We start from the raw sequence: 12,744 nt of genomic DNA, 5'->3' as shown, positions 1-12,744 counted from the left end.
TTTTAGACAAAGATTCCATTCACTCTAGGGAATGATTTAGAACCTGTAGGATGGGATTGATGATTTTTCATCAAAAGCTAATTATTTTTGTTCAGCACAAGAAGACATGAAATTAGTTATGAATACCTTCTTGAAATTACATTCTCGATATTGTTATTACAGGACAATATTTGAGGCATGAAAAGTTGGGAATGTTTTCTTTAACATTTAGTCTTCTGTGATATTTTCACCACACAATTTCAGTTGTGAGGTCATTTTAAAACAAGAATAATTATATTCACTAATCAATTTAAAATCTTGCAACCCCAGGTATAACCAATCATAACGAGCTTGAAGGAGTATGATAAACTTTTGGTGATTATATTTTTCCTTTAGATTTTGCCACAGAATAAAAGGATATTTTATTACGAGATATTCAATTTTTAATCCTTCAAGAAAATGATGGTGAATGAAAAACATTGCTTTTATGTGATCCTTTAAAGATGTGTTGTGTGTGTATGTGTGTGTGTAGACACACACACATAAAGGTCTTTTTACGATTCATAGCTTTCAAATGAATCTTAATGTTAATGATCTACAACAAAAAAATTATTCCAGGTATATGAAGAGCAGTAAATTCAAGTTTTCTCAAAATTAACATTGAATAAAATCACAAATATAAAAGAAAAAAAAATCAATCTTTAAACACTTCTATTCAATTCTTTAAAAATATTAGTTTTTCTAGAACTGTATTTAATTCTTTAGAAACTTACAATACTAGTTCTTCATGAACTTTAAATCTTGACAAATAAAAAAGAAAATAAAATTTGTCAAAACAAGTTATAGAACCAAATATATTTCATAAAGTATGAATAATAATGAAAAGAAAAAAAATATTGAAATTTATACAACGTAACATAGGAGTTCATGCATGCCAAAATTTAATATAAATTAAATAGAGTTATCTTTGTTAATGTATTAAAAAAATAAAAAACAAGTAGGAATTTATATATTTAGAGTAAGACTTGAAAGAAAAATTCATATATTTTTTTTTATATTTTTATCAATACTTAAATATAAAACAAATAGTATATTTATATAAAAAAATAAAAACATCAAAATGTCATAAAAAAATTAAACACAAGAATCACAAAATTTAAAAAATTATAATATGCATTCAATATATATATAATTATAAATTTTACAATAATAAATTGTTAATAAAATGCAAAACAATTATTAAATTATTTCTCGTACTAAATAATTGATTCATTTCAATAAATTAAGGAGAACGTGCACGTCCATGATTCGGTATAAGAAAGAGAGCCCAAATGTCTCGCCCGTGGATTCGTTGACCGGACGATTTGCTTCCCCTATTTATACAAATACAAAACCCTATAACAGAGTGAGTCAGTCTGAATCTGATCCAAAAGGAAAATATCTTATCTCCACCGATCTCTTATTATTTATTTCTCCAAAAATTAGGTTGGGGTTTTTTTACTTCTCTTCGACGAACAATTAAATCCCTACGAGCTCCTTGTGACAATCTTTTTTTTAATTGAATTGTAGATTTTTTTTTTGACAAAAAAAATTGAATTAGGGTTTTGAGAGTGAACGTTTACAGATCAGAGAGGGAAGGGGGTGGTGGCGTGGTGGCGGTGGTGTGTTAAGGTGGCATAATAAATAAATATGCGTAGGGAAACCGCCATAGAAAAAATTGTTTTGGTCCCTTATTATTATTATTTGACGCTGTTTTGTGGTGGATTGTGCTCCCATCGTTTGAAACGTTGGCGCGCTAGTCATCTGTTCAGTTAACATTAGATTTTATTTGCTCACTTTCCTTTTTTTGTGCCTATTTTGCTCTCTCTCTCTCTCTCTATTAGGGTTTTTGTTTCCTTCTCTCTTCTAAGTGGAATTTGTCGAGAAGTCAGAAACAGAGATCGTGTTTCGAGGATTTTATTAGACTTGGTAAGATTCTTTAACGTGTTCGTTTTTCTTTGATCATGGCATCTGTTGATGAGATTATTTTTTTGTGTGATCTGTCAATTTTGAGTTTGGCGTATTCCATTTGTTTGCTGATTTTAATTTAAAGAATTACAGAATGGTTAATGGATGATTAATATGAAACTGAAGGAATGTGTTTTGTGATATTGCAATTTTCAGATATGAGAGTATCAAAACTCTTGGATTGGATATAGAAGTCTATATATTAAACACGGAAGGATTTTTTAGGAGAGAAACATTCTTTTTTCATAATTTGTTGATTTTGCAGTTCCTGTTTATTGATTTTGCAGTTCAGTTCCTGTTTATTGATTTAGTGTTATAATCAACATGAGCTCTCGTAGTCATGCTGGTGGTGATGTACTCGTGGATGAACTCGAAAGCAATCTTAGCAGGTTTGCAAGTTTAAAAGACATTGAAGAAGAAACGTATACATCTGATGGGGATGATAACAGCGATGCAGAAGAGGGATATGAACCATATGGGTCTCAACCTGTTAAAAAGTGCCATGATAATTCATCCTCTATGGCTCCTTCAGATGATGAACCTGAAACTGGGTTGCAACTATTGTTCCCTGAGGAGTTTCCTCACTTGAACTCAACCCGTTTGCCTGTAAGCGTTCTCTTTCTATTCCCAATGGCATTTTTGGAATTCTTGTTTGCTATTACTCATGATTATGTTTTAATGCTTGTGAAAACATAACATCTGATCTGAGACGTGACTGTCCACATATATACTCCTAACTAAAGTTCAGTACTCTTGGGTATTTTCAAAGAGATACCCTTGTTGGGCATGCTAGAACGTGGTCTTATTATGCAAGAGTAGTTGTAAAGGTTGAAGTGCTTTGCTATGCATGAGTGATGTATTTGCCGGTATTTGATTCATTGAAATATATTTGTAATTTCTAGTTGGTTGGGCTGAATTCCGTGCTAGAGAAAGTGAATCAGGTTTACTAATTTCTCATCCTCAAACCAGTCCTCTCTGCTGTTAATTGTCCTAATCAAATCAAACATGCAACTGTGTGAGTGAAATATTGATAGGAATTTGATAAAGCAAGCTGCATGTCCAGGTAATAACAAAGGCACCAATTTTTTATAGGGTTGGATTAAACAAAAGGATTCACAAATAAAAATCCTAATGCTACAAGCATTATAAATTCTTTCAGCATCTATTACAATGTTAGTGGCATCCATGCAATAGTTTCTATTACAATTACCTTGGCCTGTTAGAGCTTGTTTATTCTGAAAGTATCATGCTACATTTAGAAGTTAAGATAACTTGTTGCCTTGCTGTGAGTTCAATATATAAGCCTTCATGATTAATTTGGTCCTCTCTGTGTTTTTTTTTTTTTTTTTTTTTTTTTTTTTAAGCTTGTTTCTGCAATGAAAGGTAGCCGAGAAAAACAAGAAGGGTCACCAAGGAAACTGACGGTGTCATGGGCCCCAGATGTGTATGATCCAATTCCCAACTCCTTGTCTCACAGTGTTAAAAGCAAGCAAAAGAAGTCGTCTAGGAAAGATAGAGATAAAGATAACAATCACAATAAGAAAAATGGTAAGAAAGGGCAGAAAGGTAGCTCATCAAAAGGGCTAGGTGGCAAAGACAAGAAGCAATTTCGCAAATCTGGTGGCAGGTCTGACAAGTGCCATAAAACAATGGATGCTCCTGAAGACACTGATTTTGGTGTTGGGAGCCCGGACTATTGTGGAAGTAGCTTCCTCAAAAATTCAGGTGCCAAGTTTCATTATTCTGTCGCGGAGGCATTATGAGCATGTCTTCATTCACACATCCTTTGTGTTGTTCTGAAGCTCTGTGTATAAATAAAGCTTCTATCTGATGACTTTAGTGTGAAGGTTTTGTTTATTGGTCGTGATCATGACTTTGAGCACTTTGTTACCTACTCTGTGCATCTATTTTTGACACTGATTTTATAAGTTGTAATTGGCACTGATTCTTTCTGATGTTGCAATCTGCCTTGTAAATAGAAACAAAATGGCTTCCTGTCGAGCCTTTTGCCATCTACTGCAGTTTGTTGAAGCTGATGCTTGCGTCTGGTGTTCCATTCTGTGCAGTATTCTGAAAGGTTGGATGCACCACTTGGAGGCAAAAATGTGCGTCCACCTATCCATGGTTTTGCATGCTGGATGCCATATGTAGATAGTTCGATTTCATATGCGTTATTTACCTGTCCTTGTTTTTGCTGTACTGTATTGTATTGTATTGAGAGTTGTGTTTTTCATTTACTAGCTATTGAATGCTAATTTTGAATTTAGTAGCCAAGTAGTAAATCCGACTGGTTGGATTCACCAGTCAGTTGGAAGGAGTCATCTCTCTTATAGTAAATTTGGTCTTTTTAGATGAAGCCCACCGGTTGGTATGGGTTTGGCAAACTTTGAATATTTTTATGGTTTTCAATTGATTTAATAAGTTGATATTTAAAATATATTTTTTTAAATAAAAATAAATTATTATTTTGATATATTTGGAGTAATTGTTATCGGATGTAAAAAACCATTGTCTTTTAAGTTTTTGGTTTATTCGCAAATCGCAAGATATGGTGTAATCTCACGACCTAATTGATGGATCCGTTGGGACTTGCATCGGCTTTCCTTTTATTTTGTTTTTTTTTTTATCCATCCCAGCAAAGGCATGCCTGGGCTTGGTTATCTGCCCTTGACTGATATGTACGCAAGACATGGTGTAATCTCATGAACTAATTGATGGTATATTTTAATGTATGAAGTCATGAGTACAAAGTATGGGTGTTACCCAAAAGAAAGAAAGTGTTACCTTTATTTTATTCTTCACCTTTCTCTATCACTATCTTTTATTTGCATTGTCTTTCCTGATAAACTTTTCAAACTACTTCATTAAGTTACCAAAAAGCTTGTGCCCGGTTTCTTAATTTGATGGTGAGTGGCTTTACCTTCATCTTCTTTATGACTTCTACTAAAAACCTCTCTTCTTTTCATTTGACCAATCGATAAACTCCTTTGTCTATAAGGTTTATGGGAACTTAGAAAGCTCTACTTGAAATCTAAAATCTCTACGATACTTATCTTGATTAAAAGAATATCTTATGAAATGGGTTCTCACGATTGTTTATGAATCCATAACCACTCTTCTCGGGATCCTTTAAGGTTTTTAACTTTACTAACCATCAAGTCAATCATATAATATATCTCAACATGTTTATATCACTAATTTTGAACATCTTTTTCTCGAGAAGGAACCTTCTCATACCCTCATGCATAAGAATATCATGCTCTACAAATTATTTAAGCCATGAATATTTAACCGTATGTAACAACTAACCACCAGAAATATTTGAGATTTGATACCAACTCACATAAACAAAAATAACATAAAAAAGACAAGCATATCAAAAGATATAATTTAGTTGAATAAAATCAAAACACATAAAACCTGATAGAAAATTTTATTATTTTTTAAAAGGTTTACAACTCTTTAAATAAATTTAAAAACCGACCTAAATAAACTAGGAAAAAATTCAAAAATAAAGGAAACAACGATAAAAATCCTAAATAAAAGTTCAAAAATAAAAAGAAAAAAAAAACAAAACAAGCTCAAACAATATATCACGAGCCTAATTTAAAAGTCTTCAAGACCTTGACCAATTATATAGCTAGTCGATCTTTTTATAGAAATGGATCTTTAGAAACACCTAAAAACATTTCAGCGAGATTCATTGATTGAATAGAAAGTTATGGGCCTTTTCATCATGTTGATCATTTTATGCTACCCATGTCTCTTCTTGGAATTGGTCCACAAATATCCCTATAAGACTATCTATGCAGTCTAATTATGACAGATTAACAACTACCTAATTAGAATTACCTGCATAAAAAAAGCTAAATCACATAAATAGACCATCATTTCTTAAATTTTTAAGTAGACTTTAACTAGATATTTAACTTGCGCTTCGTCATGGATTATATATGCTTTTTTTTCAAAAAAATGAACGAGGAGGCTTTTTCCACACATTTTGTATGAATAAAAAAAATTCTAAATGTAAATTAAAAATCTTATACTAATATTTGATCAAATAAATTATTAATTATTCATATAAATAAATAAATAAATAAAGTCATCGAAAATATTTAAAAGCAAAAGGGGACCCTGGACAATCATTTAATTACTAGTATGCTAATGTAAAAGACTTAATTACCTCAAACCAAAGTCAACTAATTTTCTCAACCGAGGGTAAAAAAAAGTGATTTTAATGTTGAAGGGAATAGTGTTCAGTGAGTGTGTGCAAAATGGTTTCCTACGCTTTTTTGTGTTTTTTTTAATTGCGTGGAGCCATATCATTAGTGAATTCACAGGAATCAACAATTTCTACTTTTAAATATTTTCTAATTTCTATTTATATATATCCTTATAGGACAATTGATTTTGCATTTGAAAACAAATCATGTAGAATTTTTTTTTTTAATACAAGGATACTCCTGTGCTAGGAGTTCTGGTGGCAAGGATTAAAAATTTGGCTTTTCTTTTTCTGCAATGGACAGGATTGCAGCATATAGAAACTGCATTAGAAGGATGGGTCACCGCTAATCATCAACCGCCACCGTGGGATCCTTCTTTTGTGGAGTGGCAGCTTTCTGGGTTCTCCCATTTAACTAATTCTTTCACTTGTTTCTCAATCTCCTGTGTTTCTTTTGTCAGGCTACTGATGCAGAACTCTAGGCTGTACATGCGAAGGATCAACCGGCTCTTGAGCTCCTGTTCAATACCGATGGCTTCTTCTTTTGAATGTTGGGGAATGGAATTCTCATCTTCTTCTTCATCTAGTCGACTCAAAGTCCTAAATAGTACATCTGCACTTGGTGATGATTTTCCTAGCTCATTGTCATCATGAGATGTGCTTATCTTTTGCACCCCGCTTTCCAGTAGTGTCAAGGAATTCATCGAAATCAACTCTTGAATACATTTCAATGAAACGCCTACCTTTTCCCTCAAAGAATGTAGATAATTGTTGATGAGTTCTTGTAACCCATCTGATACTTGTGGTAGAGTTTCGATTTCAATGGCCACGAACAGCAAGAGGCACTCCATCTTTCTTAAAGAAACCAGTAATTTGCGATAACAAGCACCATAAAAAGGCAAGAACCAGAAGTTAGGCTCTGACTCGGCTGCAGCAATGAATTTCTCCAGGTTGTTGATGCGGGATGTGATCACCTCTTGATGCTTTCTTCGTAATGCTGGAATCGAAGATGACAACGCACTCTTTTGGCCGGCACAAAGCCGGGATGTATCGTCAATGCAATCTCGGAGTGCCCTCAAGCTCCATGCAAACTCAGTCTTTGCTAGAGTTGCAGCTCTCGCGGGTTTCAATAGAATCTCTACCATAATGAAGCAAGTCAATCCTATGCAAACCTCTACGAGTCTTGCAGTTGCAAACTCGTTTGGAGGGCCATAATTTTTCCTACCCAAGATTAGTAATGCTCCTGTCACAGCTGAAATCCCGCCGGCTTGGCCATACATCCTGCTGTGACTTAGAAAACTGGTGAAAATGATCCATGGAAGAAGAGGTAGAAGCCGTAAGTCCTCAAATCTTTGGAAAATGAAGCAACACAGGATCCCGTAAACCGATCCTATCGCTGCCCCTTGCCCACGAGCATTCGTAACTGTAAAAGTTGCTTGTCTTTCCGTGACAAAACCGGTGGCAATGACGAGTCCTGACCAATACCCGTTTTCTTTGTTGAATATCAAACCGAATAGTACAGCAAAACCCAAAGAGAGTGAACACTTGGTTGCAAGAGTCCACCTCTCCATGTTTGGTAATTTAATAGTTGAGCAATCCCAAGTCTTTCTAAGGTTTGCCTTCTCTTGATCTCTTTTACTGGTTACATCTCTAGTATCAGTTTTGTTGGTGTTCTCTGAATTGCACTCTGGATTTTGACCAACAGGCAATTCCCCCGAGAGGAGTTCCAGGCAATACAAAAAGAAGAAAGCTGGTAGGTCTGCCTGCGTTGCGCCACCAGTTTTGGGGGCCTGAACACAACTTTCTCCAGCCTTTGCTTCCGGAGCTGTTGTTGCATCAAAAGGAGCAAAGCACTTGGCTTTCTGCAGCTTTAGGCCTATTTTTCCTTTCATATCGAGTAACGCTTGTTTGATCCCTTCATCTATCACGCTAACAGGAAAAGAAGGGCATGAATCAAGAGCAATTTCCACGCCTTTCATTAGTATTTCGATGTCTTGCAAATTTTCTCCTGGGTTAAGCTTTCTGATTTTTGGTTTGATCTCACATGCCATCCCTCCCTGTTCACAAAGAAATGACTACAATTGGCCACCTGAACCTCTCAAGTCCCAAGCGGGTAATGGTAAATAATAATTAGAAAGAGTAGAGATGACTTACTCGAGTATCTTTGATAGTTTGAAGATGCTTGGCTCCTGTTACAGAGAGGAACTTTGCTTGGGAAAGCAAGTCGGTGGCAGCTTGCTTGTTTTGGGCTGTTAAGCCCTCTACATAGATATTCAATCTCTCTGACGCGTTTTCAACATATAGTCTGCACGTTTTCCTAGCCTGCAAATACCGCCAATGGTGTTTATATATGATTTACCTATACATGTAAAGTATCTAAACTTGAAAGCTATTGGAACCCGTTGCCATTCAGAGGAAAAGGACGAAAGTTTGTACCAATTTTTTTTTTAAAAAAGAATGAGATTATATATATATATCCGTTGCCATTTGCAGATGCTTTTGGACACCAGTAGTGGATTGTGGGATTCAGGCTGGACACACACATCCATCCCTAAAACACAACTTCAGAGAATATACTTTCTCATATCTTATGGGTATAAAGCAAACCTTCCCGTCTGTCCGCAATAGGAGTAGGAGTTGTCCGTTCGAAAATCAACACTTTTAAGCATGAAGCACAAGATACCATCGGAGGCCATGAAGATACAGAGACAAGATAATCTGGACAAAGCAACCATCCTCGTCGTGCTTTCTCAAAGTAGAAGTGCTTAAGAAACAGTCAGACACGCCCCGCAGATAACGAATTGTTGAATAAGGCTAGGACAATACTAATGCCATGTCTTTAAATCCCAGAGGGCTTTGAAATCTTGAAGGCTAGCACTGCCATAACCTTCGACATTCAAAGCAAGTGCTATGGTTTAATATGGCTTTGTGCAGATTTTTTATTAAAAGGGCAGCGCAATGCCGCAACTAAAAAAAAGAGGGTGTTAATTGTTATTATTCTGAATAAATTTTCTACTGTGCTATTTCTTTTTTAAAAAGAAAATCTAAGATTTTTTGCCATCCATTATCATATATCTCCTAATCCTATCACACGTCTTTCATGGCTACAATATTCAAGTTTCTGTTTCCTTTCTCTCCATTGTAATTTAAATCCCGGAGACTCTCATATTTTCCTTTCTCCCCTTTACACCATTAGCCCTATAACCTCAAAATCCTTGGATTAGTGGCTGGAGATACTTGGAGAATGGTCGAATAAGGTGTCTTCTTTATCTAACACCTCTCTCTGTTATAATTTTCTTTTCCTTTCTTTGAATTGAGATTTTACATGAGAGTCGAGAGTGTGAAGAAGAATATTCTCCAACCGGCATCTATAACAGTATAGAAAATTCTCCGACCGGCATGGAGATGATTCGTCCGTCATAGAGAAGCTAAAATATGCTACGAATCACCTTCAATAATTGTTTTTTTTTTTTTATTATATCTCCTCATAAACGCAGTAAGAGACTTCATGTCTTTTAGGTTTTGTCGAAGTCCTTGATTGCTTTTTTATATGCTAAATTTGCTGTCAAATTACTTAGTTTTTTCCTTTTTGATTGAATGGTGATGCCAAAACGTCAATTTAGGTAGTGGGATATTTCTAATGATGTGATATGATGGTTCATGCAGCAAGTGGATCACACCTGAAACAGAGAAAGAATTTTAGTTCCATGGTTGAAGGAACAAGTTGACCTGCCTTGTAGTCCATTGTCAAAAAAATAAGCATATAATAATACAGCAAGAAGTGTTTTAGATTGTAATAGTTTTTTTTTTTGGAAATATATTTACAAAATATTATTTATTTTTTTAAAAAATTTTATTTATAATATCAATACATTAAAACGATAAAAAAACATAAAAAATATAATTTTAAATAAAAACATTTTAGTTTTTATAAAATATTATTTGTACTGCGTCATCGGATGGAGCCTTATTAGGCATGCATGCACCATCCTATCAACTTGTTGCTTCAACTATGGACCTAAAATTCTTTCTCTGTTTCAGGTGTGATCCACTGGCCATGTGTTGGTGGTGAAGGGGTTGTGAGCCATATTTAGGATCAAGTTTTAATATATATATATAATATTAAAAGGTGGGGGGGGGACTAAACAAATCATGGAAAAAGAAACCAAGATCTCTTTGAAACTAAAACTAGGAATCTGCTTAGTCCCATCATGATTGCCCTGTTGTTTGGTGACCATGTAGTTTTTGTTTTTTTGTTACACAGAAGAGGTTTGAACTCAAAACCTGGTGGTGACATGTATCGCTGCAACCGGAGCCTTTTCTTCTAGCTATTTCTCTATTATTAACTACGTACGTATGGAAGTTTGAAGGATTATTTGCAGCTTTCTTGGACTAAAATTGTGGGAAGACAAAATAAGCACTGCTGTGAATCGACAAACTCAGGTAGTGGGACGTCGATGGCTAACACAAACAAACATAAAAAAAATGTAACAGAAGAAAGAGGGAGGAGATGGAAGAACGATTTTGAAGCTTTGATGCTGGATACAGAATTTGGGTATGAGGTTTACGTACGTGGTCAATGATCACAAAAGCAATATGATGTACAATGATCACAAAAGCAATATGATGTGTGTGTGTGTGTGTATAATGAGAAAAAAAACAAAAAAATTCTCGGATTTACGTACCTTGCTGTAGGCTAGCCAAGGGTATGGAATCAACATGGCCAAAACAGAAGCTAAAGCTCCCAAGGCTGTACTTAAAGCCACATGAATTGGGTGCGTGACTGCTCCTTCTTCTGCACCATGGATAGCTGCGCCTACAAACACAATCACAGCCTGCCCAAATGCAATCCTCTTAGCCATCAAGGGAGTTGATTCTGGCAGCGCCACCATGAAGGTAATGACGGCCACCGCCACTGCTGCCAGGGCATTACTGAACCTGGCTGGTCGAATCACTTGAAAGGTCAGTATACAGGGGATCATTACTTGGATAGTAGCATACAGTGCATGCCAACAGCCTCTAAGAGTGTCACCAAGAGTAGCATCCGAGACAATTAGGATTGCTGTCACATAAGAAAAGGCCGGATATGCAAGAAAGTCCCTAAGTCTTGCAGGGCCATAGAGGGTGGTGCAACCAACTATGGTGCATGCCAAAGCGGTCCTTAGAGCGGAGCTTAAGCGCTCAACCCACACCGCCTTGATTGAATCCTTTCCGGTTGCTGCTGCCATTTCAATAGCTGCGGCGATCGGCAAGAACGAGGGACTCTTTATATGTTGAAAGTGAAGATTTGAGAAGATATTTTGTAGGGAACAGGTAGAAATGAGTTAACTACTGTTTATGTATTCAAGCTTGGTCTGGGTAGCAGAGAAGATGTTCTACAGGAGAGGACAGTCGTATGATCAGTTGCTTGTGCGAGGTCACCCTCGCTAAAAAGAGTTACTTCGGGTAACTGTGGTTAGGTATCGAATTTACTTTTCAATAATCACTAATCACGTCTTTGAATAATAAAATTTTTCATTAGATATTTACGTTGTTACTAATTTTAAAACCTTTAAAATTAATCAAGCACACACCAACTGAAACTATTATAATAAAAAGGAAAAAAAAAAGTCACTTAGTTGTTAATTATAAGATTTGTGAGATAATAAATTTTAAAAAGATTAGCTTATCACCTAATGACTGGTATTTAATTGTTAGAAGATTGGTGGGACGACCGCTAAAGATATCGAGAGTAAATATTCTATTAGTTGGAAGGAGAATACAATTACCACCACACATGCATGGGGAATCAGTTCCAGCCTCTAATACTGACTTGCCAAGAAAATGAGTGCAGGAAGAGTGAAGGAGAAAATTAAACAAGTGGATTGACCGGAGAACTAAACTATACCATTCATCAATAAAAATAAAAAAATAATTAATTTAGTTAAAAACTCTCGTTGACTCTTAACGCAGTTAATTTTAAATTTTTTTTAGTTAAACCCAGATCCAAACCTTCTTTTTTTTTTCTCTTTTCCAAAATAATATTATTTTTATTGAGCCTTGACTAGTTTTTTTTTAATATTTAATTTGTTGAAAATTGAACTTAGATAAGATACTTTCTATATTAATAATTCAGGTTATAAATTGAAAAGATAACACGGATTAATATGTTTTTTTTTATATCATTTGATGTTTTTTATTTTGAAAAATAAATTTCATAATTCTTTTTGGTTTTTTTTAATTATAGTACTTTAATTTTATGATTTTGAACAATAAATTTGATCAGCTAAGACGAGGTTTTTTTTAGGTTTTGTCCTTGAAAATTAATTTTATTTGATAACATAATTGGTTTCAAGTGTATGAAAAATAAATTTCCACTGTCCATGGTATATACATGCAATAAGGCCATAAAAATGAAAAGACTAGAAGCATAATGCTAGAACAGCAAAAGTTCTCATTCCTTCAAAACCAAAATCTCACATTTAAATTCTTGATATCTTTATGCCAATTACTTTAGTTTGTTTTTCTCCCTTGTAACTTTGAATCCATGAAGATAA

The 12,744-nt window shown here is 34.8% G+C and overlaps 2 protein-coding genes across 3 annotated transcripts; one reads left to right on the top strand and one right to left on the bottom strand.

Moving 5' to 3' along the window:
* The first annotated feature begins 1,334 nt into the window (after positions 1-1,334).
* Positions 1,335-4,252, top strand: LOC118053349 (uncharacterized). 2 transcript variants are annotated; one of them, XM_035064562.2, is made up of 4 exons: positions 1,335-1,947; positions 2,274-2,592; positions 3,351-3,711; positions 4,053-4,252. In XM_035064562.2, the coding sequence occupies exons 2-4, from the start codon at positions 2,311-2,313 to the stop codon at positions 4,058-4,060; spliced, it is 651 nt and encodes a 216-aa protein (XP_034920453.1). In that variant the 5' UTR covers positions 1,335-1,947; positions 2,274-2,310; the 3' UTR covers positions 4,061-4,252. The 2 variants fall into 2 exon arrangements, with proteins under 2 accessions (XP_034920453.1, XP_034920450.1); XM_035064559.2 differs by having other exon boundaries at positions 1,336-1,947; positions 3,351-4,252.
* Positions 4,253-6,561: 2,309 nt separating this feature from the next.
* On the bottom strand, positions 6,562-11,524 carry LOC118053439 (uncharacterized). Its single transcript, XM_035064696.2, has 3 exons — positions 10,894-11,524; positions 8,363-8,530; positions 6,562-8,265 (listed from the first exon to the last, which is right to left on the bottom strand). Exons 1-3 carry the CDS (start codon positions 11,434-11,436, stop codon positions 6,562-6,564), a joined length of 2,415 nt encoding a protein of 804 aa, XP_034920587.1. The 5' UTR covers positions 11,437-11,524.
* Between the last annotated feature and the right edge of the window lie 1,220 nt (positions 11,525-12,744).

This window comes from Populus alba, chromosome 6, assembly GCF_005239225.2.
Source record: "Populus alba chromosome 6, ASM523922v2, whole genome shotgun sequence".
Classification (NCBI taxonomy): Eukaryota; Viridiplantae; Streptophyta; class Magnoliopsida; order Malpighiales; family Salicaceae; genus Populus; species Populus alba.
This window is presented reverse-complemented; position numbering and strand designations above follow the sequence as displayed.

Excerpts from the sequence above, each read along its gene's own strand:
- LOC118053349 (XM_035064559.2), top strand. The coding sequence starts at position 2,311 with ATGAGCTCTCGTAGTCATGCTGGTGGTGATGTACTCGTGGATGAACTC. Across the intron at positions 2,593-3,350 it reads TGAACTCAACCCGTTTGCCT|CTTGTTTCTGCAATGAAAGG; the intron begins GTAAGCGTTCTC and ends TTTTTTTTTAAG.
- LOC118053439 (XM_035064696.2), bottom strand. The coding sequence starts at position 11,436 with ATGGCAGCAGCAACCGGAAAGGATTCAATCAAGGCGGTGTGGGTTGAG. Across the intron at positions 8,531-10,893 it reads CTTGGCTAGCCTACAGCAAG|GCTAGGAAAACGTGCAGACT; the intron begins GTACGTAAATCC and ends CGGTATTTGCAG. Across the intron at positions 8,266-8,362 it reads AAACTATCAAAGATACTCGA|GGAGGGATGGCATGTGAGAT; the intron begins GTAAGTCATCTC and ends CTTTGTGAACAG.